Raw genomic sequence first — 27,730 nt, 5'->3', positions numbered from 1 at the left:
AGCTCGTTGAATGTTCAGGTGACTGTAGAAGGTAAAGTATACGATTAGCCCGTTATATACTATACTAGATGAATGTGTGCGAGAAAGATGCGCTTATAGGTGCCGCAGCTGCCAGGTGATGCAGGTAATCACCTGTTTGAGTCCATGGCCGAGAAGTCGGCAGTCGGTGTCTTGGCGGCCACGCTATTCCCCGTTCGTATTGTCGCAACTGATTGCCCGTGCTACCTTCACTCTTGCAAACCATATCCACTGGTGTGAGTTTTGAACCCCCTCATCTAATGAGAAGGTACTACTATTCATCTCCTTTGCGCCACACTGTTCAGAAATTTCAGCATATCCATTCCCGCGACACACTAGCACGTAACCTTGGAAGGACCCGGAGTTCTCTACCGTTGTCCTGTCTCGCACAACCAGGGAACCGCGACACCAACACGCCTCAAGTGTCTTACCTGTAGCCATGGTACGAAATGGCAGCCCGTCGCCGGCGGACAACTTTCCGCTCGGCCATTCGGCAACGTCCCCTCAACCTCAGCCTTCAAAGCGCGACAAACGGCGCAACATGCTTGCGGAGAAGCTCGCAGAAATGATGGCTTCATTTTCGGAGAACAGGGATAGTCACTATAGAGCTCAAGTCGCGGCGCTGCAAGCTGATATTAGCCTGATCATGAAGGCCGACCCGTATGGGAATCAGCCTCTTGAAGATGGCGGAGAAGAAGCGACAGAACTCATCACGCAGATTATGGGGAACAACGTGCCTTCGACACCTAGCGCCGGCACTGACTACATTGCGCAATGTGGAAGACACTATTCACGCTTCGTAGACGCTGTCAATGATGCAATGGAAGAACGCGACTATAATCTAACTATGCTCTGGGTAGGTCTTCGCGCTTGTTCTGGTCTCCTAATGCACTAATCACCAACATCGTACAGAACAAAAACGAGAACACCAAGAACGAAATCGAGAATGCGCACTACTACAAGGTCCAGATAGCTGAGGAAGAGCATAAGCTACTTGCTGCCACCATTCGCGAGCGACTCATCGCAAGCATACAACAACGGACAAATAAGCTGAAGCGAGAAAAGGAGCAATTAGATTTGTCCGACAGCAACGCAATGCTTCTGCATCCCAACCAATTCAGCATCGGACTTCCTGCTAGCCCTGGCGGACCGCAAGCGCCTCGCAAAACAAGGAGGACAGGACATAAGTTTGGAGACGCCGAAGAGCTTGCTGTAGCTCAAGAGAACAAGCGGAAGCGGAAGCTCTTCGAAGACCAAGACAATGACTCGCCAGGACCTGCTGGTCGCCCTAACGAAATGGGTATTGGCTCGCCCTTCCGCGAAGCCAAAGCGCGCACTGTCAACGCCCAGTTTGAATCAGCCGCCTATTCTATCGAGCGGCTTTTTAGCGAGAAGGAGCTCAACATGGCCATGAATCAAGCCACGACGGCCGCGTCTCACTTCTTTGCCAAGATGAAGAATACCGAGGCATCACCACAGGAAGCCGCAACTAACGGTCAGACCAATGGCACAAATGGCGACCATGCCTCTGAGAACGGCGACCCCATGGACCAAGACCAAGAGTCAGATGATGTACCTGGCGCGTCAGACATGGTCCGTCAGCTCTCTTCGAACCCCCACGCAACCCGTGGTGCCACACGCTCGGCACTCAACCCTACAGCCGCCATAGTGAGCGGTCAAATACCTCCGTTCATCTACAACCCGCCTTTTGTTCTCGATGCAAAGGTTTTCCAGAAGCTTAATGCTTCAGCACCACCGCCACCCTCACTTTCGGCACAGGATATTGAGCAAGATTTGAAGCTCATGCTCAGGGAAGCGCAACCGGACGATGAGCTCAACGAGAGACTCTTGCAAGCTGCATGCAACCCTGTCAAGGCACGAGACTACCAGGTCCAACCACCACATTTCTCTGAACCCGTAAACGAAATGACAAGTGCACTCCGGAACACGGCGCCGCATCTTGAGGTGGGCGCAGGACTGGGCGGTGTGCCCATGAGTGCTCAGAGTAGCATGGCTGGTTGGTCGGACGCAGGTGGTAATACACCTGTAGGGCGTTATGGGGAGAGGGATACCCTCGCTGTTGGTGGCCATGGTGGAGGTGTTGCGATGACACGGACAGCAAGTGGCAGCGGAAGGGGACGTGGTAGGGGACGAGGAGGTGGTTAGAGGCGTGTCACAGGTTTGACATGGTTCTCGCGTTATGATCTCATATTATATCCATCTCTGGCGTTTGGGCACGTTGCGTCTGTGGCGTATGGCTATACGCTGAGTATCACTATCTTTCCCTAGTTAACTACCAATACCATGATTGATCATCACGGCCTAACCAACATTCCAGTGATGAAGTGAAATGATGAGGCGGTCATGCCTGCCATTAGATAGGAGCATGTGTGGAATGGACTGCGTAATCGAGAACTAAACGGGCTTGCTGGTCGATCGAAGGCTCAGCCTGACCGACATTACAACGTGTTCTGCTGACTTCTACAAGTCGTCATTATCATGACATGGTCGTTTGAAGGGACAATCGCTGTCCACTAGTGTCGAGTAGATTTCTCCGCCGCCTAGTGTAATAATTTTAGTCACGTAGAAAAAAACCCATATCTAGATTTTCTCCTAAGAGAAGATTCCTGATTTTATTATGTTGTAGACAAGCCCACACGCCCACACATGACCCTTCACAATATATATTCGACGTCCTTCACAGGATTTAGCGAGATCACGCGTTATCTTTCTCTTTCTGGCTTCTTTAGCACCCTTAAAGGACGTCGAATAGAGAAAGAAGAAGAAGAAGAAGAAGAAGAAGAAGAAGAAGAAGAAGAAGAAGAAGAAGAAGAAGAAGAAAATAGCGGTAGCGGTAGCGGCGGCCTTAATCCTTATCTATTCGACGTCTTTCATAATATGTGGCGAGATCACGCACTATCTTCCTCTTTTAGGCTTCTGGAATGCACTTGCCGTCTTCTTCCAGGTTCGATCTACGTGACGATTAATGGATGATAGTAGAGGACGAGTTCCTCGAAACAGCAAAGCTCTTCACAAGACACTTACATATAGTAGAATACGAGAAGCTTAAGAAAACTATTAAGGAGAAGAAGAAGTAAGCTAAGATTGCGAGGCTAGTAGTAGCTAACGCCAAGTTGTCTACGACTGCTGTTATGAAAGAGAAAGCCAAGGTCCAAGAGCAGAAGCAGAAGCGGGCAATGCCGTCGAGCACGCTCATCATCTCGTAATTCTTGTTGGCCAGGCTGGTGGTGCCGGTGCTGCAGAGGACGGCGGCGAGGACATCTTTTGGCTGGCGTCAGGGGTGGCTTTGGGTGGCATGGTGGCGATGTTGGAGAAGAGGGTGCCCATACAACCGCATCAATGCGCGGGTATCCATCCTTTTCACGACGCTGCCGTCCTCCTTTATCACCACGTCTATCTCCTCCTGCTTCACCTCTTGTATTTGAACAAGGTGTTCGTCCACCGTGTTCTTGACGCTGCCGTCCTCCTCTATCACCACGTCTATCTCCTCCTACTTCCTCTCTTGCATTTAAATAAAGTATTTATCTACTAACTATTGTGGTAGAGGGATAGCCTCAATAGTCAGAAGAGAGGCTGCCGACCCGCAATCGGTAGAGAGTAGAGAACAAGAAGGTATCCGAACAATAAACGGTAGTATTAAGAATGGTGTACGATAACTGTCGAGCTCCTCTACGCGGAGTCGTCCTAAAATACTCAACCCTAGCGCCGATTACCTAACGCCGAACACGTGACAAGCTACTACACCACATTTTCCTCCCCAGCCTCCAGCTTGGTCCCCTCAAGCTGCCGAATGCCTCTCAAAACTATCCGACCCGCTTTCGACGACTCCTCCGACTGTCTCGCGATGCCTGCCGCAACCTGCAACCATGCTGCCTTCCTGACAAACACTCGCGTTTGCTCCTCCACCTCCGAAGCGCTCTTAACCAGTCCAGGCCAGAGGTTCTTGTTGAAAGTCCCTCCGCAAGCCCACCGCTGCCTTCAACTGCTCTCTCACCTTACAACCACGGCAGCGATCGCCTCTCTTCTTCCCCAATAGCTGCTCGGTGATGCTAACCTCCCCAGCCTCTTCTGTCTCCCTTACTCTGTGTCGCTGTCCCCGCGCGCTATCCGGAGGCGCCGGCTTTGCCCTCCCCTTCTTGAACCTTCCACGATATTTCCTCGGTTTATCCCTCCGACTATCGTTCGCCTGTCTTGCTCTCCTTCGCGGTCCTCCCCAGCCTGAACATCTCTTGTCTGGTCAGCTCTTGGCGTCGCTTGCCTTTGTCTTGGCGCCGTAGGCCTTGCCATTGGCAATCTCTCGGTCTCGGGATACAACCGCAAGCGCCCTCGCAGCAGGCTATCTTCTAGCTCCTCCGGCAGTTCTTCGAATTTCTTTAGGCGATCAGCCCGAGTTGTATTCGGAAAAGCAACCTCATTTAGATCCTCTAGCCGGTAGTACCCTTTATCTGCCTGCGCCTCCCGAACTCTGTATGGACCTCTCCACCTGTCATCGAGCTTCCTATCCGAGCTCTTGTCGATGGACTTAATCGCGTCCCAAACTAAAACTAGGTCTCCTACTTGAAAGGGCTTCGGCACGTCCTTCTTAGCGTTGCGGCTCTCCACAGCTTCTCTCCGAAGTCTTCTCGTACGTTGGACTGCTTCTTCCAGGTTCTCTCTGCGGAATTGCAGCTGCGTAGCTCTCACCGCAAGAAGATCGGCATGGCTCCGAACTTCGCTCCACGGTAGGCTTTGCCACGTTGGCACTACAAGTTCAATCGGAAGGACCGGATTTTGACCAAGCACCAACTGCGCAGGTGAGAACCCGAGCGGTCTTCGTAGCGACACTCTCTCGGCCCACGTTATTGCTGACAAGTTGTCTATCCACAAGCCCGGCATCTTTGCCAGCCCATGGATAAAGCCTTGATGACCTCTTTCGATAAGCCCTTGCGCGCGCGAGTTATACGCGGAGGCTTGAACCCGTTGAATACCAAAGAGCGTAGCCAGCGACTGGACTACTGACTTGTTCTCGGTTCCGCCGTCTACCGAAATCCTTTCGGGCACACCCCAACGACAGCAGATCTCTTCAAAGATAAACTTCGCAACTGAATCGGAACTTGCTGTCGAGAGCGCACGAGTCTCTGGCCAGCCCGAAAGATACTCTCTTGCAACTAGCAGGTAGGTCCTGCCGCGTACCCTCGGCATGTGCGTAATGTCGACTGTCCACCAAGACCACATTGCCCGAGAGTATGTCGAGTTAAGCTCTGCTTCTTTCCGAGTGCCTCTCATCGTCTGGCAGACCTTGCAAGGCCCGAGCTGCTTCGCTACCTGTCTGTACATGCCGTCCCACCAATACCGCTGACATACAGCTCCGAACGTCGTCTGGATCCCTTTATGGCCTAACCGCTCGTGGATTTCCTGGATTAACGCTGCCTGTAGGTCTTCTCCGTCTACCACTCGGCGGACTGGCATAGCCTTGGTAGCTTTCCTAAACAGGTGTCGGTCTCGCACGAAGAAGCGCGCCGCATTCTTTGTCCACTTTCGCCGTTCTTGACCCCGAAGCCCATCTGGTCTCTTCAACGTCCGCAGGAACACCGCAATCTCCTCCGACTTCTCATCGTACTCCTCTGTGAGCAGCTTCCCAATCGTCTCTTCAGTAGCCATAACTAAATTTGTCTCCTCATACCTGTTTAGCACCCGATCGATAAACGGCTCTAGGTCATCCTCGTCTTCCTTTGGCGGCGTCCACCCCTCAGGCTGCGGATACCTCGATAGAGCATCGGGGATAACATTCTTCTTTCCTGGCACGTGGACAATCTCGAATTCCCACTGAAGGATAGTCGCAAGCCACCTATTCATCACAGAGCCTGGCAAATCTGGAGACGACCGATTGAGCTGCGCAATCAGCACCTTTGCGTCTGTTTCCACTCGGAAGGGGTGTCCATAAAGGTGGACCTGAAAGACCTTCAGCGCCCAAACAAGCGTTTTACACTCGAGCTTTGTGGAGTGGAGCTTCGACTCTGCTTCGGACCACAGCGTGCTTTCAAACCTTATTGTGTGGCGACGGCCATCCGGACCAACTTGCTCCAAGTGAGCCCCTGCCCCGCGAACTGAGGCGTCCACGCCGACAATCAAAAGACCGCCCCGATAGTTAATCGCCACAAGCGCTGGCGGAGAGGTAATCGCTTCCTTCAGAATCTTCATCGCATGCCTCTGCTCGTCTCCCCAAATCCACCTAGCGTCCTTTCGAAGGAGCACGAAGAGCGGCTCTGCTTTCAGCGAGAAACAAAAGATCCATTGCCGATAGTAGACAACGATGCCAACAAACTGTCGGACCTCTTTTACGGTTCGGCACTCCGGCCACTCAAGGATCTTTCGGACCTTATCCTTCGCAGGATGGCGACCGTTCTTGTCAACTTCATACCCTACAATAGCCATTCGGGGAACTCCCCACCACGACTTCTTTCCTGAGACTGTGGCCTCGGCCCGAGCGATGTCCGTAAGGACCTTATCCATCTGCAAAGCATGTTCGAGAACAAACCGACGCACACCATCGAAAGCTTCCTCTCCTCCGTAGTCGTCTCGAGGCCCTGCCACTACAATGTCATCTACAAAAGGCGCTGTCTCCGGAAGGTGATCGTGGAGGATCTTCATCACCGCCCGAACAAAGACCGCCACAGAGTTTGTCGCGCCCATCGGGAGCGTGCACTGTCGGTATAGTCCGTTTGGCGTCTGAAAGGCTGTCATGTCCCTACTAGACGTGTGCAATGGTATCTGGTCATAACCCGAAAACAGATCAAACAGAGCGTAAGTCCTCCTGTTTGCGAACCTCTCCGAGAACTCATCAGCAGATGGCGGGATATAGGCGTCCCTTAAAGTCACGGCGTTGTATCGTACAGCATTGTTAATGAACCGAAAGTCCTCTGGTTTAACTGGTCGCTCAATCTTCGGAACAAGAAAGTACTTATTGCGGTACTACCCGTCGCCATGCTCGAATGTCCCTCGTTCTGCCCGTACGTCCACCATCGCGTTCACAATCGGCACAAGCTTCTTTGGTAACGGAAAGTTCTTCTCTTGCCACGCGGTGTGCGGAATAGTCCGAATCTTGTACGGAGGCTGTACATCTTCGTGGATTTGCGACATGTGCTGAAACTCCCACGCCAGCGCATCCTCTCGCTGGAACATAAGCTGTTGGATTAAGTGAACCTCATTCGGACGGAGATCTTCGCCAATATTCATCTTTCGAAGACGCTCCGGGTTTAACCGATGCCCTCTCGGAAACGTTGCTGTACGGACATAGAAAAGGTGATCAAATGGGCTAATGTCCGGTCCTCTGAGTGCTATTCGAGCGGCTTGACGAGCTATTGCGCGCTCCTTCCAGTCCTTACGCCCGAGATCCATCGGTGCGTCTTCTCTCGGTATGTCCACAGGCTTTACTTTATCGGCGACTCTCTTGTACAGGGTATTTACTTCCCCGATAACCTGTCACGCGACAGACGAAACTGCTGCCTTACTATCTCCTCGAAGGACCTCTGCTCCTCCGCTGACAACACCTGCCCCGACTTTCCCCCTTCCCGGCGGTCCAGCTCTTCCCCGAACAACCATCTGTACTCAGGCATGCGCGCAAACCAGCGCGCTACCCGCATGTCACTCGGTATAAGTTCTGGGCAATACTCCTCCGCCGAGCACACTTCCCCAGTAAGCGCGCTCGCTATCCTTTTCCCTGATGCTCAATCGACGCCGCGTTGGCTGTAGGCGCTGGGTCACACCCTATAAAAGAAACTTCACGCCGACCGTCCATCGACTTGATGTAGCAAAGTGTCCGACCAACAGTGTCGAACTGTATCTGGAGACGCGCCGTTGCGCACCATGGTGTCCCAAGAAGAATTGCTCTCCGTAAACGTCTCACAATCCGAAAGTGCGTTGGCACTATAATCCCTCCAACTGCAATTGGAACCGAATAAGCTGTGCCTACAAAGGGGTCCATCCCTCCATCGGCGGTTATCATGCCCTGCTGCAATTCGGGAGGCAGACCCGACTGATCTAGCTCAGTAATGTAGACATTCAGCGCTCTCGCTGTCGAAAGCCGCATAACGTTCAGCTGCGAGCCCGTGTCAATAAGCGCTCGACCCATACCACCGTGGAGAGACACCCAGCATGTCGGCAACTGTCCTTTCACCGAATACCGCTGCTGCTGTAACTCGCCCTTTAGTCGCGCTTCGGAGGGCATTCTCGATTGCGCTTCGACGTAGCCGTCTTCCTCGTCACTAATCTCGTAGTTTTGGAAATCGTGGAGCTCATTGGCTTCCCCGACTCCCACTCGGTCAATTTTTCGGCTGCGATCCATCTTCGGACACAGCTGCGTCAGAATACCTTTCGTAATAACCTCCGGTTGAGAGCTCTCAGTCTCCACCACACAAGTATCTCCAGAACCCCAGTCATATAATCGCTGGACTGCCTCTTCTATCGAACCATCTTCATCACTATCAGCTTTTTCGTCATCAGATTTATTATTATTAGCTTGTTGGATCTCCATTGTCTCTCCTGAGCGCGTTTCGTCAACCTGAAAGTGCACACGCGGCCTACGCGCTTCCTCGAGTGCTTTGGTCACTGCCGCAGCTACTTCGGGAGACGCTAATAAATCGAGCTGCCGGATCCCGCGGACTTCCTGGTTTAACATTGCCTTTGCAAGTACCGTCGGTGCTGTGTTCTGGGCCATCGCCGCAAGGTCTTCGGTCGTCGGTATGGTCACAGGTGCGAAGGCTCGAGAGGCTTTCGGAACAGGCGCTGGTGCAGGTATAACATCGTGGTCCACTGTGGCGCTCCGACTGTCTCTCTCGCGCGTCCCGTTGCTTATCGGAGTGTCAAGACGTTGTTGAACCTGAGTTTCAGGCACCTGGGAGTCGTCGATCTCTACTTGGGCTCTATGCCTTAGCACCTCTGGCTCCTCTTCGACGTCCATGTCTTCATAGCTGCTCGCGGTCCGACTGCTCTTCATCCGAGGCATGCCTGGCTTCTTACCAAGGCGAGCTTCACGCTCCCGCTGTTCTTTCGCCAGTCGACCAGCCTTCGTGCGCCCATCTATGGCGTTGACTTCCGAGTCGTCTTCGGGTGCAGTACTCTACAAGACACGGTTTCAAGGAACTGCGCAGCTGACCGAAGGGCCATCGTTTGCCTCGCCATCAGCTCCGCTTCCTCGCTTGACTCTACTGTGTAGCTCTCGCCGCTGTTACCAGTCTTTTCAACCTTAATAGGCCTTCCTGCTGCGTCGAACCAATTTGGGAGAACTTCTTGCATGGGCCGCTTTAGTTGGTCATCGGTCACCTTGAAACGCTCCTTTAAAGACTGAAGTAGCCACTCGAGAACCTCACTCCCAAAGGGTTTCGGCGCAATGCCTCCGCCAGGGAACATGCCCCAGATGTCTGTCGGGTAGGGTCCGAAGTAGTACCGGACTTGCTTCCAGCCATTCGGTTGCTCCTCGCTCCGGGTGTGGCACCACCGATTACTCTTCAGAAGGTTCTGGTCCGGACAATTCGCGATAATGTGCCCTTCTCTGCCACAGCACCTGCAGCGAGCACGCTGCGGCTCTCGGTTGCCTGCGTAATGTACGCCTGCCTGCGGGTTGACTATTGGTGGGTAGATTGACTTGAAGCTCCCGTCATTGCGTTCTAGTATCTCCGTGCTTACCCGGTGGGGTCTTAGCACAAGCTGCTTGTAGGCCTCTGCGTAATTCTCTGGCTTAGCGAACAGTCTTCGGATCCCAATATTGCCCTCAGCCATCTCGTTGAACTGTTCTATAGTCATCGACAGTCCTTGGAAACGCTGGATTAGATCCTCCACAGCCTGATCAACTTTCGGAGCAGCTGCCTTGTCGGGCTGAGCAGCAATTGGAAGGATCCCCGGAACACTCTGCCGAGGGGCTTCTGAAGGTCTCTTGAATGTCGGGATAGACTCTTCTACTACTCCTGCATCGCGGCGGGCTAGTCTCCGGCTTGTCGAACTGTAGTCAGAGTATAGGGCACTCAACCCCTCCTCTTGCGCTTGGTGCTCACGGACAAACTGGTAGATCTTCTCAATCTTGAACGAGGTGACGTCGTCTAGACGCGGCCGATCATCCTTCGGCATGTGGTGCATTACTCGCTCCATGTCCTCTATAGCCAGGCCCCGGAAGAAGAAGTGTCCTTTCTCAAGCTTTGCGACTTGTCCTCGGCTCTCCGCAGCTGCAAAGTAGGTCACAAAGTTCTGGTAATATTCGACAATTCGGACCGCAGGTTGTCGTCGCTGCACCTCCTTCACGTAGTTTTCGATGAACGCTCGGGTACCTCTCTGCCGAAATTCATCCTGCCCCGCATACAGCTCTCGAAGCTCCTCCTTGTACTCCTGGTAGCTCTCTATCCCATAGTAGCTTGGCAACTTTCGGATAAACGCCTTATACTTTTGTGTGCAGAAGTATGGTAGCTGCTTCTTCCGAAGCTCCTCTGGCCAGCCCACTCGATCAGCTTCGAAGTCGTACTCGTCTAAGAACTCTGAAATGTTCTCTCCATCAAAGCGTGGCGCGTGCACATCGTGAGGCTCTAGCTTGCCTAGGTACTGACGATAAGAGTCACGGGCTGCAGGTTGTCCAGGCTCTGCCATTAGGATTGACACAGGCTCCTCGCTCTGTGCTGAAGACGTCTCGGACGGCATATTATTCGATAAAAGAGACCTGCTCTGACTGTGTCTTGGACACTAAACGTTATTCCTCTTCTCTTGTTCTGAATACAGATCCGCTGCTTCCGGACTCCCGATTGCCTCTCTGAGACAGGTTCCTTCCCTCTCTTCCGATGTCCCTTCACCGCCTTGGTGAAAGTGCCTCCTTAGCACTGGGCGTTACGCTCTCGCCTACTCCTATTCGGCTGTACGTTGTGCCGGTTCTGCAGTCCTTCTGCAGGTTACCACACCGCTCCGCTGACACCGTAGAGACTCCCCGAGAGTTCCGCCGCCTTGGCAAACTTTATCGAGAAGCGCTCAGAGTTCAATGGGGTCCCCGAAAACTCGTCGTGGGTCTCTGCCCCTCCGACTTCTCCTCGAAAACAGGTAAAACAAAGAGGTTTCTCTACTACTCCACCGATAGACCGTCGTGTCCCCCTGGTTAGGTCACCAAAAATGTGGTAGAGGGATAGCCTCAATAGTCAGAAGAGAGGCTGCCGACCCGCAATCGGTAGAGAGTAGAGAACAAGAAGGTATCCGAACAATAAACGGTAGTATTAAGAATGGTGTACGATAACTGTCGAGCTCCTCTACGCGGAGTCGTCCTAAAATACTCAACCCTAGCGCCGATTACCTAACGCCGAACACGTGACAAGCTACTACACCACACTATATTCTTAATATAAAGTTAGCTTATAAATATTATTTATTTATGTCTTCTTCTTTTCTCTCTTATATTTAAATAAAGTATTCGTCTACTATATTCTTAACGTAAAGTCGGCTTATGAACGTCTTCTTGTTTTGGCTAATCCAGAACACGCGGCAGAATGCCTGCTGCTCCGACGCAGAGTTCCACCAAGCATCTATCATGATCATACATGCAGCGGCAGCAGAATCCTCCGACATAAAATTGTTAAGTGTGTTTTGCGAGCATAATAAGAAGTATCTAGAGTAATTTAACAAATATAGGCAACTCCCTCTATATCACGATTAATTTGCGTAATATAAGTTTTTTAGAGCCTAGGCTCTGTCTATAATAAAGATTCTAGTACTAAATGAGTACACAAACGAAATACTAATGGGCTGCGGGCCTATTAGGGGCGACGTGTCCTCAGACATATAGCCCTAAGCAACCTCCAAAATCATACGAAGCACAAGAAAGCGATAGTGGGGATCCTCACTATCGCTTTCTTGTGCTTCGTTCGTACGCATGGGGACCGTATCTCGCCCCTCCGCTTCTCTCTTATGATTGAGGTAGAAGCGGAGGTGCGAGATATGGTCCACATACGTACGAACGGCAGCAGAACCACGTCATCTTTTCTAACCTTACAAAATCCTCCAACATCTAAGTTAGTTAGCCCTAAGTAAACTCTAAAATTATACGAAGCACCAAAAAAAATAGTAAAGATTTAGACGTATTACGGCCTTTAAAAAAACTAGCTTCTAAGGCCATGACTACACTAACAACAACCCGAGCCTATATCAGCTCGAATGGATAAGAATTCAGGATGCTGGTGCCGCCGCTGCTGCTAAACGGCGAGATCTTGCTAAATCCTATAAAGACAGCGAACGCGATATAGATCTACTCTTAGTAGATTTCATTACACCTAACGCTAAAGAAGCGCAAGGTCTCGCTAAATCCTGTAAAGACAGCGAACACGATACAGAAGCCGAAGAAGCGCAAGATCTCGCCAACTCCTGTGAAGACACCGATCACAGGATTTGGTGTTCGCCGGAACTCTCCTCTTTGGCGTTGGGTGTAATGAAATCTACTAAGAATAGATCTATATTGTGTTCGCTGTCTTCATAGGATTTAGTATTTACTAGAACTCTCCTCTTCGGCGTTGGGTGTAATAAAGTTTGCTAAGGATAGATCTGTATCGTGTTTGCTGTCTTCACAGTTGTTCGCTGGAATTCTCCTCTTCGGCGTTGGACTAGGGGTTCTCTTCGATCGCAAATTTACTGCGTGGATGTAATCATTTGAGGACTTTTGGATGCGGTAGTTTTGGGGGGGGGGGGTCGCCTCGGGTCGACTGTACCATGGTACCACTTCGGTGTTGGGTGTAATGGAGTTTGCGGAGAATAGATCTCCATCGTTGAAGACAGCGAAGACGATACAGGTTTGTTTGACTGGGCGTTGTAGCACAGGAAGAGCCTTCGGGTGGCACATTATTTGTACTGGCATCTGCCTGCTAGTTAGCCCTTTCGCCGCGTTTTATATACTTTTATTATCACGACTATCTACCAATGCCGCCGTGTACGGGCGGGTGAAGACATAAAGAGAGTACATTTTCATTCACTCGCATATTACAGTCGCGAGCGATTAGAATATAGTAGAAATATACGTAATTAACTGAAGCGTAAGTAGCTTACTGCTAAGTATGTAAACATTAACTACGTAGATCTAAACTTCTTGCGTCGCAATACACATCAAACGTCAACATTCCGCTTCAATGGGGACGGTGTTCGCCAAACAAAGTGCCAGTTGGCACATTACCACGCTTGTCTCTCCGCGATACTCGATGGCGATGGTGGAAGAGACTTCCGAACGTCGAAACTGCATGAAGCGTCGCGTACACAATCTGCAATGACATCTGGGCCGCTCATGGCGGGGCAACTCGCTTATGCCCCCTGTTTGAGGGCATGGTGGGGTGAGGTTGGCGTCATAGCACGGCAAGACCATGCCCTCCGCAAGCGGCGAAAGAAAGAAATGGCAAGAAGCTTCGCGGCCTGGCAGGCAGGAGCGTTGGGCGCAAGCTGGGTAGGGTACAGCGCAGTGAATGTGGGTCCAAATTACTCAGTACAAGGCGCAAGGCAGATGTTTCTAGTGGGCCGCAGAGCTTGCGCGAGCTTGCGGGAAGGTTCTGGTTGGAGGCTTGGCACGTCGAAAGTGCTGGAATTCTGTAGAAACAATACCTCCCCAAGCGATACAAAAACTCCTCCGCCCGCGCATTTGGCTACTGTCTCTTCACTTCACAACACAAATCACATTCTAAAGACTCACTCTCATATAAGTCACCGACTTGTGAGCATACTGCAACTTTTCCTTTTGACACCCCACTACACAGACCCATAGCAAGCATGGCTGTAAGTTTCCATGTCCGATATGTACTTTTACTTTACTAACATTGATATAGCCCGCTATCGGTATCGATCTTGGTACGACATACTCGTGTGTCGGCATCTTTCGCGATGACCGCATCGAGATTATCGCCAACGACCAGGGAAACCGAACAACTCCTTCATTCGTCGCCTTCACAGACTCAGAGCGCCTCATCGGTGACTCAGCGAAGAACCAAGTCGCCATGAACCCTGTCAATACCGTCTTCGACGCCAAGCGCCTCATTGGTCGCAAGTTCGCCGATGCTGAGGTTCAGGCCGACATGAAGCACTTCCCCTTCAAGGTCATCGACAAGGGTGGCAAGCCTGTCATCCAGGTCGAGTTCAAGGGCGAGGAGAAGGTCTTCACACCTGAGGAGATCTCATCCATGGTCCTGACCAAGATGAGGGAGACTGCCGAATCCTACCTTGGTGGCACTGTCAACAACGCTGTCGTAACTGTACCTGCCTACTTCAACGACTCACAACGTCAAGCTACCAAGGATGCTGGACTCATTGCCGGCCTCAACGTCCTCCGTATCATCAACGAACCCACCGCAGCAGCCATCGCATACGGTCTTGACAAGAAGACCGAGGGTGAGCGTAACGTCCTCATCTTCGACTTGGGTGGTGGTACTTTCGATGTGTCCCTCTTGACCATTGAGGAGGGTATCTTCGAAGTCAAGTCCACTGCTGGAGACACCCACTTGGGTGGTGAAGACTTTGACAACCGTCTTGTCAACCACTTCACTAACGAATTTAAACGTAAACATAAAAAAGATTTGACGTCCAACGCCCGCGCTCTGCGACGTCTCCGAACCGCCTGCGAGCGGGCCAAGCGCACCCTGTCTTCTTCAGCTCAGACTTCGATCGAGATTGAGTGAGTATATTCCTACCCTTTGGCGAATACATGGACGCATAACTAACCGCATACAGCTCTCTCTACGAAGGTATCGACTTCTACACCTCCATCACCCGTGCTCGTTTCGAAGAGCTCTGCCAGGACCTCTTCCGCTCCACCATGGAGCCTGTTGAGCGTGTCCTCCGCGACGCCAAGATCGACAAGTCCTCCGTCCACGAGATTGTCTTGGTCGGTGGATCCACCCGTATCCCCAAGGTCCAGAAGATGGTCTCCGACTTCTTCAACGGCAAGGAGCCCAACAAGTCCATCAACCCCGACGAGGCTGTTGCCTACGGTGCCGCCGTCCAGGCCGCTATCTTGTCCGGTGACACATCATCCAAGTCCACCTCCGAGATCTTGCTCCTCGACGTCGCGCCGCTGTCCATCGGTATCGAGACTGCTGGTGGTGTCATGACTGCCCTCATCAAGCGCAACACCACCATCCCCACCAAGAAGTCCGAGGTCTTCTCCACCTTCAGCGACAACCAGCCCGGTGTGCTCATCCAGGTATACGAGGGTGAGCGTGCCCGTACAAAGGACAACAACCTTCTCGGCAAGTTCGAGCTTACCGGTATCCCGCCTGCGCCCCGTGGTGTTCCTCAGATCGAGGTCACCTTCGACGTCGACGCCAACGGTATCATCAACGTCTCTGCTCTTGAGAAGGGTACCGGAAAGACCAACAAGATTGTCATCACCAACGACAAGGGCCGTCTGTCCAAGGAGGAGATTGAGCGCATGTTGGCCGAGGCTGAGAAGTACAAGGCTGAGGATGAGGCTGAGGCTGCCCGTATCGCGGCCAAGAACGCCCTTGAGTCCTACGCCTACTCACTCCGCAACACCCTCAGCGACTCCAAGGTCGACGAGAAGCTCGATGCCGGCGACAAGGAGAAGCTCAAGGCCGAGATCGACAAGACCGTTGCGTGGTTGGACGACAACCAGACCGCCACCAAGGACGAGTACGAGTCTCAGCAGAAGGAGCTTGAGGGTATCGCCAACCCCATCATGATGAAGTTCTACGGAGCCGGCGGTGAGGGTGGCATGCCCGGTGGTATGCCCGGTGGCGGCATGCCCGGCGGTGCTCCTGGTGGCGCCGGCGGCGACGACGGCCCCACTGTCGAGGAGGTCGACTAAGCAGATCGCTTCTTGCCTTCTTCTTCGTCTTCTTTCCTTGTGCATGTTCAAGCATAGACTTTTTCCTGGGTGGTAGTTCACGGAGTTCGAGGCCAATGAGCCCTTTTCATGGTTTTTCTCAATGCATAGGATGATTAACGATCAACGATTGGGAGGAAAAGTTCGGTGGATTAGCATGTACTCTAATAATGGGGACTTCTATCCTTTGTAGAGAATCGAGATGATACTTCAAATTACTTGTTTTTCTTTTCTTCGTGATGTTCTGACGACTACAGAGGAGGGGTTGTGTCCTTGGTGCGCGGTATGATATGTATGCCTGTTGGATACATGCATATGAAGGGCTTGCTCTTCTGCAAATCAGAGGATGTGAATACCTTCTAGGTGTGCCGAAAATGTGTATTGAATCTTAACGCCTCATGTCTCACATAACGCATTATCATGTTGTACAGGTAGCTATCGTACACGTATATCCTACTCCGTCGTATTTACTCCTCAGCCGCCTTACTGAAGGCTCCCTTGACTTCCTCACCTGGACCTCTCTTCCTCCAGACGTGCTCGCTGTTCGGTCCGCTCTTCAAAGTATTCTCTTTCTCCCGATAGCGATCCTGTATCATCCTCTCTTTGACATCCTGCCCACTATAGCTGTTCTTTGTGCGCATGCAGAACCAAAAGTCATTCCAATGTTCGGAGCAAGACCGTAGTTGTCCATAGCGATATATGTCGTTGAAGTGGCCGCCGAGCGAACTACAGTAAAAGGCCGAGTCGAAGGCGGCGCGGCATGACATTGTACGTGGGAGTGATGGGTCGAATTCTTCCGTAGTAGAGGCATCTGCGGGTGCGGCTTGCGACGTTGACGATGAAACGGTATTTGAGGAGAAGGAGGGAGGCGCGAGGTGTGGGTGTGCGGCGTAGAAGTCGGGATCGTGTGGCGCAGAGGATGGCGGTTGCCCTGTTACCGATGTAGGCGCATCACTGGGCTTTTGGACTGGCGCTGCTGAGGATATGCTTTGGGATTGTTGCTTCGCCGCGACGTCTGCGCCTGAGCTTGAGAAGGGCCACCAGGCCATGATAGACGTGTGTGGGAAGAAAACTTTGCTGGAGAGACTGCGCGCGCAATGCTTCAGACGATAATCAAATTTCGAATTGGACTAAATTCAGACGGCATGCATGTCACACTTTCTTTTGTTCAGGGTCCCTATACGCGAGACGCGGGGGCGGTTGCGCGGGAAGAAATTCAGGAAACGCGAAATGGAGTAGCAAACCTCCGGCGAATGAGAAGACAGACGGCCCGCACACGTGAGCGGGAAGACTAACTGCTACGTCATGCATCGCACTTGCACGAAAGTGCAGCTGCCTTGAAGATCACAACTCCCCTTACGCGTTCAGTGCGTTGTGTTGTTTCCTGGTCTGTGTCCAACACGGCCTGCTTACCTGCTGTCATCGAGCGGCCTGTATATATCCTGCCATCTCCCCACCGCCCCTCTACAACACCCATCTCGGTAATACTCGAAGCAGCACAGAAGCCCAACGTGTGCCCTAATTCGCCCCACCTTGTGTTTACCACCTACGACACCTTCCTCCAATTGCAGTGTCCCTGCACATTGACGAACGTTCCCTATGACTCCACACAATTCTACGATATAACGATCCCTCTCCGACGCCGCTATACCCCGTATTCCTACCCACCTACCACCCCTGGACACCCCCGCCTGGGTAACGGTCTACCGCCGCCACCATGCTCGAGGGACTCGTGTCGACGCTGCTAAATCGGTTCTTGGGCATGTATGTCCAGAACTTCGATCCAAAGCAGCTCAATGTCGGCATCTGGTCCGGTGACGTCGTACTACGAGATCTCGAACTTCGTCGCGAAGCTCTCGACCAGCTACGCCTCCCGCTCAACGTTATCGAGGGTCATCTCGGCTCACTCACATTATCGATACCCTGGTCAAACCTCCGCGGTAAGCCGCTGAAGGTCAACATTGAAGATGTCTTCCTGCTGGCAGCGCCAAAGGAAGATGCGGACTACGACGCAGAAGAAGAGGACAAGCGTGCGCACGCTGTCAAGATGGAGAAGCTCGATAGTGCAGAGTTGCTGAAGGAGCGCAACACTGAAGGCATGAGTGCGGAAGAACAACAGAAGAACCAGAGCTTTACAGCTAGTTTGATCACAGCAATTGTCGACAACGTTCAAGTCACAGTCAAGAACATCCACATTCGATACGAAGACTCAATAGCAGACCCTGGGCACCCCTTCGCTCTCGGTGTCACCCTTGCCGACTTCAGCGCTATCAGCACTGACGAGAACTGGAAGCCCACCTTCATCCAGGGCACCTCGACATCGACACACAAGCTGGCAACACTTGGCTCATTAGCTGTATACTGGGATACAGATGCTCAACTCATTGGCACTGGCAAGGGCAGCCAGAGCAGCGATGAGCAGCAGATTGACCGGGAAGACTTCATTGAGCAGGCCCGAAGTATGATTGCAAGAGGCGACAATCCAGACTTGGACGGCCATCAATTCATCCTCAAGCCCATCAGTGGACGCGCCGGGCTGGAAATAGACAAGACCGGTAAACCAGACCGACCGAAAATGAAAGCTAGACTTCTGTTCGACGAGCTCGGTTTCATCATCGACGAAGATCAATATCGCGATGCCCTCATGTTAGTCGACCTATTCCATTACTTCATCCGCCACCAAGAGTACAAGAGATTGCAACCCAAGTCTTCCCCCAAAGAAGATCCAGCAGGCTGGCTTCGGTTCGCAACCAAGGCTGTGCTCGACAAGATCCATGAGAGAAACCGGCAATGGAGCTGGGACTACTTCAAGGAGCGGCGCGATGACCGAATACGGTACATTGAGCTCTTCAAGAAGAAGAAGCGTGAGGAAAAACTTGATGCTACTGAGGCTGAAGACTTGGACAAGCTGGAACGAAAGCTGAAGTACGAAGATCTCCGTTTCTGGCGTTCGCTGGCTCGAAATCAGTTGCGCAAAGAGAACGTTGGAGTCAAGAAGCCGCCGCCGAAGCAGACTTGGACTTCTTGGGTCTGGGGAAGTAAGCAGGAAGAGCAACAGGACGACAACACTCAGATGAACGAACAGCAACGAAAGGAGCTATACAATGCAATTGACTGGGACGAGAAGAAGGCCATCACGGAGTCAGTGGATATGCCACGCGAATATGTCAAGCTAGAAGTCAACATGAGCCTGCGAACAGGTAGCTTCACGCTCAAGCGCGACCCGCACGGCAAATCAAACGAAATACTCCGCCTTCTCTTTGACTCATTCAGCACTCAGTTCTTGCAGCGCACAGACTCCATGTTTGTCAAAGTTGCCCTTGAAGGCATGCGTCTGTACGATGGCACTACAGAGGGCAGTCTGTTCCCCCAAATCATCACTGTTAAGGATGCACCACCAGTTCCAGACGACAAGCGGATCGAAGAGCTCGATGACGACGAGTCGCCAAAGGATGCGGATGGTGACGATGATGACGAAGTGAAGGAAGACCCCTTCTTCTTCCTCACTTTTGAGAACAACCCACTCGATGGAGCTGCCGACACGAACCTGACTATGAAGTTGCGTAGTATGGAATTCGTATACAATCCGACGTTCGTCGTAGAGGTGGCCAAGTTCTTCAAGCCTCCTGAGAGACACATGGAGTCTATTGGTGCGCTCATGGAGACTGCTGGAGCGACTGTCGAAGGCATTCGACAACAGACTCGCGCAGGCTTGGAATTTGCGCTCACCGAACACAAGACAATCAATGCGCAGCTGGATCTACAGGCACCTCTTATCATCGTCCCCGACTCAGTCACAAAGAAGTCAAGTAACTGTCTCATTCTTGATGCCGGTCATGTGAGCGTAACGAGCGAACTCGTCGACAAGGACACCTTGCGCGACATCCAGTCGAAGCAAAACCAGCAATACACCGATGAGGACTTCCGCAGATTGGAGAATCTGATGTACGACAAGTTCAATTTGAAGCTTCATTCCACCCAGGTGCTCATAGGACCATCCATCGAGGAAACTCGCGCGCAGCTTGAAGAAGACTCGAGCTTGAAGAACTACCACATCGTCGACCGGATTAACATGGACTTTAAGATTGAGATATGCATCGTTCCAAAGGCATCCGATTTGACAAAGTTCCGCGTGTCTGGAAATCTCCCTGTTCTCCATGCATCTGTATCTGATTCAAAATACAAGAACTTGATGAGACTGATCGATGTGGCCGTACCCAAGTTCGGTGACGACCAGCCCAGCAAGCCAGTGACCGATGGAGCAAAGGGCCCATCAAATCTGAAGCCCCCAACCGACGCTCAGACCGACACAGATGCTCTCGGGCGGCCGCGATCAAAGTCATTCAAATTTGCCTCGCAAGAACATGAGCTTGTCATGGAGGAAGATAGCCAAAGCGATACAGACGATAAGTTTTCGGACGCTCCACAAGCCAAATCTGGGAAGCAACAGACCCATCTACATCAACGCAACTTTGAGTTCAAGTTCACAGTAGACAAGCTTCAGGGCTCTCTGTACAGAGCTGATCCAGAAGGCAAAAAGTCGGATCAGCTCTTGGTTGAGCTGATTGCGGAAAGCTTCGATCTGGACTTCTACCAAGCGGCTTTCGAGATGGCCGCTGATGTTCGCCTCAAGAGTCTTGCCGTCGAAGATCACGTCGAAGAGTCTACCCTTACTGAGTTCAAGAACATCATTTCGTCGGAAGACGTATCAGCGGATGAGCAGAAAGATCTGTTCTCGCTCAAGTTTGTGAAGGTGAACAAGGAATCTCCAGACTTCCAATCCAAGTACGAAGGCATCGCCACAAACTTGGATGTCGCAGTTTCGACAATCAACCTGATTGTAACAAGACGGACGCTGCTGACTCTCCTGGACTTCGTCCTCGATACTTTCACAACCCCCGGTCCGCCCCAAAATCAACAAGCGCAGATAACGGACAAGGAAGAAGAACAGCCTGTTGTTAGCCAGACCCAGGCAGAGCCCGACAAGATACGCATCCGAGCAGAGCTTAAGCGCATTGCTGTAGTTCTGAACAATGACGGTATAAGGCTTGCTACTCTGAGTTTGAGTTCCGGCGATGTTGGCATTTTCCTCAGTGGCAAAACTATGCGCATTGGCGGTCGACTTGGAAACCTATCATTGATCGACGACATCAACCAAGGCGTCTCGGAGGAGTCTTCACTCCGCCAGCTAGTAACTATTGAGGGCAAGAACTTGGCTGACTTCAGCTACGAGACCTTTGATTCTGAGTCGAAGAGCTATCCAGGATATGACATGGCTGTAGCATTGAAGACGGGGTCTATCAAGATCAACTTTCTCACAGAGCCCTTCCGGAAGATCATGGAATTCGCTGTCAAGTTCGGCAAAATGCAAGCTATCTTCAATGCTGCCCGTCAGGCTGCGGCAAACCAAGCAACGCAGATCCAGCAACGAGCGAACAAGTTCCATTTCGACATCACCATCAGTACTCCTATTGTTGTCTTCCCGCGCATGGTAGTATCCGATAAACCAGATCGGGACACATTGACTGCAAATCTGGGAGAGATCTATGCGAAGAACAGTTTCGTTCCCCTTGATGACTCTGAAAGCGCGGAGACTGCGAACAAGATCACAGCCGGTATCAGGAACATCAAGCTCACCTCAAAGCTGCATTATGACGAAGACCGCTCCGAGCAACTCCAGTTGATTGACAAGGTCGATCTCGACTTCAACATTACCATGGTCGAGCACAAACCCGGACAACAGCGACCAGACATCGAAATTGACGGCAACATGTCGGATATCAACCTGCAGCTTACGCCAGATCAAATGAAGTTTGCATTAGAGTTGTCGCGGTCTATTCCTGCAGCGTTTGCCACAGAGCCGGACGCCATCGACGAAGACGTGCAGGCCGAGCTACCAAACGAGACAACGGAGCCCGCGCGTCGCTTGACAGACAAGGACACTCCGGAACCGTCGTCGAAGGATATTGTCAGCTCGCAGGGCCCTGAGCTACACACTGATGATGGCAAGTGGACCAAGCTGGACTTTGTTTTCAAAGTTGGCACTATTGGTTTGGAGCTCGTCAAATCTACAGATGGTGAGCCTGTTGGTGATGTAGAGGCGGCTAGTCTTTCCAAGTTCTCGCTCAATGACACCAACGTCAAGGTGCGCATGATCAGCGATGGCGCGATGGAAGCCGAGTTGGTTGTGCAGTCGTTCACTATCCGAGATAGTCGCACCCAAGGGACGAACAAATTCCGGAAGATCATGTCGCTCATTAACAATGACGTCAAGCAGCAATTCATGGCCAGTGTGTCAATTTCGGGTGGTCAAGAGCGCAATATGATTGCTCTCCTTACTATCGACAGCCCAAGAATCATCTTGGCCCTCGATTATCTGTTTGCTCTTCAAGCATTTGCCAACGCAGGCCTTGCTACAGATGAGCCTTTGGTCATCGAGGAAGATACTGAGCTTGATGAAACCGACAGTGATGACGAAATAATGTCACCTGATGGGTCGAGACAGATGGAACAACTTCCCGCACCCGAAGAGTCCACGGATAATGGTATGAACATATCATTCCGTGTCAACTTGGTAGATGCGCAGGTTGTTCTCATCGCCAACCCTGCAATGGCCAGCTCGGAGGCTATCGTGCTCGGCACAAAGCAAGTACTCGTATCAAAACAACGGGCAATGACGCTACAGGTCGACAAGGTCGGCATGTTCCTTTGTCGCATGGACAGGTTCGAGACTAATCGCATGCGCATTCTTGACGACTTCAGCATTCAAACGGCTTTGGACATTCGGAACCAGGGTTCAAAATCTTCTGTAATGAGCATTACCGTCGACATCGAGCCTCTTGTACTCCGCTTATCACTCCGCGATATCTTGTTGGCCATGCAGATCGTTAACCGGGCCTCCGCTATGGCAGCACCTGCCGAGAAGGGCATTCCTTCTCCGGAGGCCCAGCAGCTGAAGGCAGGGACACCTTCAAAGAAAGGAACTTCTCATGCCGGTAAAGCCTCTACTCACAAGCCTCGTACAAAGTCGCTGGCAACCACGAAGCGATCAACTCAACAGGCCGTGCAGCAGCAGGCGCCCCCTCCTTCGACTGTACTTAAGCGAGAGGAGCTTCACATCAGCATCGAAGGCATACGCGTCGTACTTATTGGTGACGTGCACGAAATGCCCATGCTTGATTGGCGCGTGAAGAAGTTTGGTGTCGACGTGCGAGACTGGTCAGGGCCAATGGTTGCCGATACCTCGCTTGACACATTGGTCAACGTGTACAACTTTTCCAAGTCTGCATGGGAGCCATTGATTGAGCCGTGGAGTGTTGGTTTCCATATGTCCAAAGATCAGGACCCTGACAAACTGGCTGTCGATATCTACTCTCGTAAGTCGATGGAGCTCACAGTAACAGCTGCAACAATTGCGCTAGGCTCCAAGTCATTCGACTTTCTCACTAGTGACGAGGATATTCTGTCCAAGCCTAGAGGTAGCGACGCTCCGTATCGCGTACGCAATTACACTGGGTTCAGTGTTGATGTCTGGGCTGAGGGCAAAGAAGAGGAAGGCTTCGCTGCCAGACTCGAAGACGGCGAAGAGCAGCCATGGCGATTCGAAGATCCCATGTCAGCCAGAGAGTCACTTTCTACAGATGGCGCCACCGGCATGCTGGGAATCAAGTTGGAAGGCAGCGGCTTCGACAGCCTCACGCGCGTACCCGTACATCGCGAGGGCGAATTCTTGTACAACCTCAAGCCAAAGCAGGACCGCATTCAGCATCGCCTGCTCATCGATGTAAAGCTTGGTTCTGACAACATCAAGAACATCACCATCCGCTCCCCACTGTTGGTAGAAAACAACACCCAAATTCCGATCGAGCTCGGTATGTTCAGTCCAGAAGATGGTCATCTTCTCAAGATCGACAAGATCGCTCCTGGGGATGCCAGGCCAGCACCCGTTGGCGCTTGCCACATGCACTCAATTGTCATCCGTCCAGACCAAGGTTTCGGTTACGAATGGTCTAACGAGCGCTTGTTCTGGAAGGACCTCTTAAAGCGTCCCACCAGGACTATTACCTGCCGTGGGGAGCAGGACGACCAGTCACCACCATTCTACTTCCAGCTACATGCAGCGTACGACAAGAAGGATCCTTTGACTGGCATCTACCCCTACATGCGGCTCCGCTTGCAAGCGCCTGTCGAAGTCCACAACCTTCTCCCGTACGACTTCAAGTATAGGATCTACGACAGCAATACAAAGAAGGATTGGACCAATTTCCTCAGGAAAGGCGGCATCAGCCCTGTCCACGTTGTGGAGCTCTCGCATCTCCTACTCATTAGCGTGGAAATGCAGGATGGATCCTTCAAGCCGAGCAAGTTTGGCATCATCAATTCCACTGACCGAGAGAGCTTCAGGAGGGAGAAGGTGCTAGAAGTGAAGGACAACAATGACACGACACTGCACCTCAACATGCACTTTTAGTAGGTCTAACTATCGGTCCGTATCTGAGAAATACTAACAAAGTGTAGCAACTTCCCCGACGGCGGTGGTGCTTTCAAAGTAGCGATATACAGTCCGTACATTATTCTCAACCGTACCGGGCTTCAGCTGGATGTTCGGGCACAGCAGCTCATGGGCCAGGGCCGAGCCACTGCCGGAAAAGGCGTTGTCACGGACAATCAGCAGGATGCTGGCAAGGCATTACCGTTCATGTTCTCTTACCCTACAGAGAACAAGAAGAATCGCGCTTTGATCAAGGTTGGAGATTCCAATTGGAGCAAGCCTCAGAGTTTCGATGCGATTGGCAGCACATACACTGTGGCTTTGCCGTCAATGAAGGCACGCTCTGACATGCACCTGGGTGTATCAGTTTCGGAGGGTGAGGGCAAGTACAACTTGACCAAGACAGTTTCCATCGCGCCGCGATTCATCGTCAACAACAAGCTGAAGGAAGAGTTGCTCATTCGCGAACCCGGGCAGTCTGACTGGATGACTGTCAAGGATGGCGAGCTGTTCCCCCTGCGATGGCTGCGACAAGGTGGCGCACCGCAATTATCACTCTGCTACCCTGGTATCAACAACCAATGGTCCTCTCCGTTCAACATTTCGAACGTGGGCAATGTGCACGTCAAGCTATCCAAGGCTGGTCAACGCCAAAAGCTTATCCGCGTCGATATCTTGATGGAGGCAGCAACTATCTTCTGCCACATCAGTGTTGAGAATAAGCATTGGCCGTTCTCGTTCAAGAACATGAGCGACCAGGAATTCTTGTACTGGCAAGCAAACCCTAACCTGGACGAAGACGAAGATGACCGCGGCTCCGGCTTCCGACCGATTAGGTACCGGCTGCCACCTAGGAGCATTATGCCGTATGCGTGGGACTTCCCGGCCGCGAAGAATAAAGAAATCGTCATCAGCGCCAATGGTCGGGAGCGACATGTCAAGCTTGCTGAAATCGGGCCACTCATTCCATTCAAGATCCCACCTGGCCCGGAGCAAGGTGGTATGAAGGTTATTGACCTCAATGTTGTCGCAGCGGGTCCAACGCAGACTCTTGAGATCGCCAACTACAAGCCATCTAAGAGCATGTACAAGCAAAAGTCTACCACAGCATCTTCGACGATGACGGGCTTCGAAGTCAAGGACATGGATACCGACGTCACCTTCAAAGCACAGCTGCGACTTGCCGGCATTGGTATCTCCCTTGTCAATCGTCACTTGAAGGAGCTGGTGTACGTTACACTGCGCGATATCGAGTTCAAGTACTCCGATTCGCCTCTCTACCAGATGATCAATATGCAGATCAAGTGGATCCAGATCGACAACCAACTCTACGGTGGTATCTTCCCCATCATCTTCTACCCCAGCGTCGTTCCCAAGACTGGAAAGGAGATGGAGGCGCATCCCATTTTCCAGACTACTATCACCAAGGTCAAAGACGACTCTTACGGCGTGCTCTACATCAAGTACTTTACGTTTTTGCTGCAGCAGATGACGGTTGAAATCGACGAAGACTTTATTTTCGCCATGATCGACTTTGCAAACATACCCGGAGCGTCATGGACTGAAGAAAAACAGGGTAAGCTGTGGGATGAAAACCTCAGCATACCCGAGCCAAAGCAGGAGCAGTCTGGTCAGGACGTCTACTTTGAGCTTCTCCATCTTCAGCCTATGCAGATCGATTTGTCTTTTGTGCGAACGGAGCGCATCAACGCCGAAGACACCATGAGCACATCCAACCCATTCATGTTCGCTGTCAACGTTCTCACCATGTCGATTGGCAACGTCAACGACGCGCCTGTACGGTACAATTCTCTGATGCTTGAGAATGCGCGAATCTCGACGACTGCATTAATCAACAATATCAAGAATCACTACGTTCAAGAGTCGCTGCGACAAGTGCATGTCATTATTGGATCTGCCGACTTCCTGGGAAATCCAGTGGGTCTCTTCAATAACATCAGTTCGGGTGTTGCCGACATCTTCTACGAGCCATACCAGGGTCTTGTCAAGTCTGACCGACCGGAAGACCTTGGTATTGGTATCGCCAAGGGTGCATCCAGCTTCGTCAAGAAATCGGTGTTTGGCTTCTCAGACAGTATGGCGAAGTTTACTGGCAGTATGTCCAAGGGCTTGTCTGCCGCAACTCTCGACAAAGAGTTCCAGGATTCGCGCCGCATGTCACGTTCGCGCAACAGGCCCAAGCATGCCTTGTACGGCATCACATCAGGTGGTAACGCCTTCGCCAGCAGTCTTGCCAGCGGTCTCGGCGGCCTAGCCCGTCATCCTATCCAAGGTGCGGAGAAGGAAGGCGCTCTCGGATTTGTCAAAGGAGTCGGCAAAGGTCTGCTTGGTGTACCTACTAAGGCTGCAATTGGTGCCTTTGATCTCGCCTCCAATATGGCAGAAGGCGTCCGCAACACCACAACCGTCTTTGACCAAGAAGGTCTCGACCGTGTACGCCTAACGCGCTTCATCGGCACAGACGGAATCGTGCGACCATACTCTCAACGCGAAGCGCTCGGTCAGTTCTGGTTGAAGACACTTGATAACGGCAAGTACTTCAACGAAGACTACATTGCGCATCTGGAACTTCAGAACAAGGAGATGCTCGTCATGCTCACGTACAACGGCCTCATGATGGTGCGAACCAAAAAGCTACAGACGGAATGGGACGTTCCACTCAAGGACGTACAGACTATCAGCAAGGAAAGAACTGGACTGGGTATCACGCTCAAGGGAGGTACAAATGGGCCATTCATCCCCGTCAGCGACGAAGGCAGCAGGAATTGGTTCTATCGACAGGTGGCTGTGGGTGTTAATGCGTATAACGATCGGTGGAATGCCAAAGGTTGATAAGGTCAACGGCAGAGAGATGGTAAAACACGACGAGAATGGCTAATGAGCACATGAGTATACGACATGGCTTGGTTCGGGTTTTGTTCATTGTTGTAATGTGTATTTCTCTATTCTTTTGTCCTGATAGCGATAGCAGAGTTACTTCTAGGTGGAAATTGAAAGTCGTACACCAAGTTAAACGCCACCAACTCGTCCAGTTTGATCGATTGTGCACAAATGGTCGAAAGCCATTGTCTCATCATGGTACGTACTGCAGTAAACCGGGTTATTATTTCTCTCGGCTTCACGGCACCGTTGCGACCCACCTGTTTCGCAGGGATTCGCGGCATGGCCCCAAAAAATGTTGTCGATGCCGAAGCCTGGCCGGCGCAGAGTGATGTAGCCGCGACCATCGTACTGTGACGTCAGTCTGGCGTTGCGCAAAAACGGCCGGCTTCGCGCGTCAAGTTGCGGGGACAAGAGGAAATAAGCTGTAGGCGTAATCGTAAATCGACATTTGTTATCTGACGAAACTCTTCTTTTCCTCTTCA

General features: G+C 51.8%; 8 protein-coding genes across 8 annotated transcripts; 3 read left to right on the top strand and 5 right to left on the bottom strand.

Annotated features, from left to right (window-relative positions):
* Positions 1–457: 457 nt before the first annotated feature.
* On the top strand, positions 458–3,116 carry PtrM4_062360 (Sds3 domain containing protein; the record flags this gene model as incomplete). The annotated part of the gene is made up of 3 exons (XM_001932966.2): positions 458–874; positions 931–2,035; positions 3,016–3,116. The coding sequence occupies 3 exons, from the start codon at positions 458–460 to the stop codon at positions 3,114–3,116; spliced, it is 1,623 nt and encodes a 540-aa protein (XP_001933001.2).
* A 1,000-nt stretch (positions 3,117–4,116) lies between these two features.
* PtrM4_062350 (uncharacterized protein) lies at positions 4,117–6,711 on the bottom strand (the record flags this gene model as incomplete). The annotated part of the gene is made up of 1 exon (XM_066105585.1): positions 4,117–6,711. One exon carries the CDS (start codon positions 6,709–6,711, stop codon positions 4,117–4,119), a length of 2,595 nt encoding a protein of 864 aa, XP_065964212.1.
* Positions 6,712–6,990: 279 nt separating this feature from the next.
* Positions 6,991–7,416, bottom strand: PtrM4_062340 (uncharacterized protein; the record flags this gene model as incomplete). Its single annotated transcript, XM_066105584.1, has 1 exon — positions 6,991–7,416. One exon carries the CDS (start codon positions 7,414–7,416, stop codon positions 6,991–6,993), a length of 426 nt encoding a protein of 141 aa, XP_065964211.1.
* A 310-nt stretch (positions 7,417–7,726) lies between these two features.
* Positions 7,727–9,022, bottom strand: PtrM4_062330 (uncharacterized protein; the record flags this gene model as incomplete). Its single annotated transcript, XM_066105583.1, has 1 exon — positions 7,727–9,022. One exon carries the CDS (start codon positions 9,020–9,022, stop codon positions 7,727–7,729), a length of 1,296 nt encoding a protein of 431 aa, XP_065964210.1.
* Positions 9,023–9,096: 74 nt separating this feature from the next.
* PtrM4_062320 (uncharacterized protein) lies at positions 9,097–10,701 on the bottom strand (the record flags this gene model as incomplete). The annotated part of the gene is made up of 1 exon (XM_066105582.1): positions 9,097–10,701. The coding sequence occupies one exon, from the start codon at positions 10,699–10,701 to the stop codon at positions 9,097–9,099; it is 1,605 nt and encodes a 534-aa protein (XP_065964209.1).
* A 3,084-nt stretch (positions 10,702–13,785) lies between these two features.
* On the top strand, positions 13,786–15,835 carry PtrM4_062310 (HSP70 multi-domain protein; the record flags this gene model as incomplete). Its single annotated transcript, XM_001932962.2, has 3 exons — positions 13,786–13,791; positions 13,842–14,683; positions 14,740–15,835. The coding sequence occupies 3 exons, from the start codon at positions 13,786–13,788 to the stop codon at positions 15,833–15,835; spliced, it is 1,944 nt and encodes a 647-aa protein (XP_001932997.1).
* Positions 15,836–16,320: 485 nt separating this feature from the next.
* On the bottom strand, positions 16,321–16,902 carry PtrM4_062300 (DUF3128 domain containing protein; the record flags this gene model as incomplete). The annotated part of the gene is made up of 1 exon (XM_001932961.2): positions 16,321–16,902. One exon carries the CDS (start codon positions 16,900–16,902, stop codon positions 16,321–16,323), a length of 582 nt encoding a protein of 193 aa, XP_001932996.1.
* Positions 16,903–17,570: 668 nt separating this feature from the next.
* Positions 17,571–27,197, top strand: PtrM4_062290 (MRS6, Vacuolar protein sorting-associated protein; the record flags this gene model as incomplete). Its single annotated transcript, XM_066105581.1, has 2 exons — positions 17,571–24,322; positions 24,371–27,197. 2 exons carry the CDS (start codon positions 17,571–17,573, stop codon positions 27,195–27,197), a joined length of 9,579 nt encoding a protein of 3,192 aa, XP_065964208.1.
* Positions 27,198–27,730: the final 533 nt, after the last annotated feature.

This window comes from Pyrenophora tritici-repentis, chromosome 2, assembly GCF_003171515.1.
Source record: "Pyrenophora tritici-repentis strain M4 chromosome 2, whole genome shotgun sequence".
Lineage (NCBI taxonomy): Eukaryota > Fungi > Ascomycota > Dothideomycetes > Pleosporales > Pleosporaceae > Pyrenophora > Pyrenophora tritici-repentis.
Note: the sequence above shows the minus strand (reverse complement) of the source record. Positions and strands in the feature narration are given on the sequence as shown.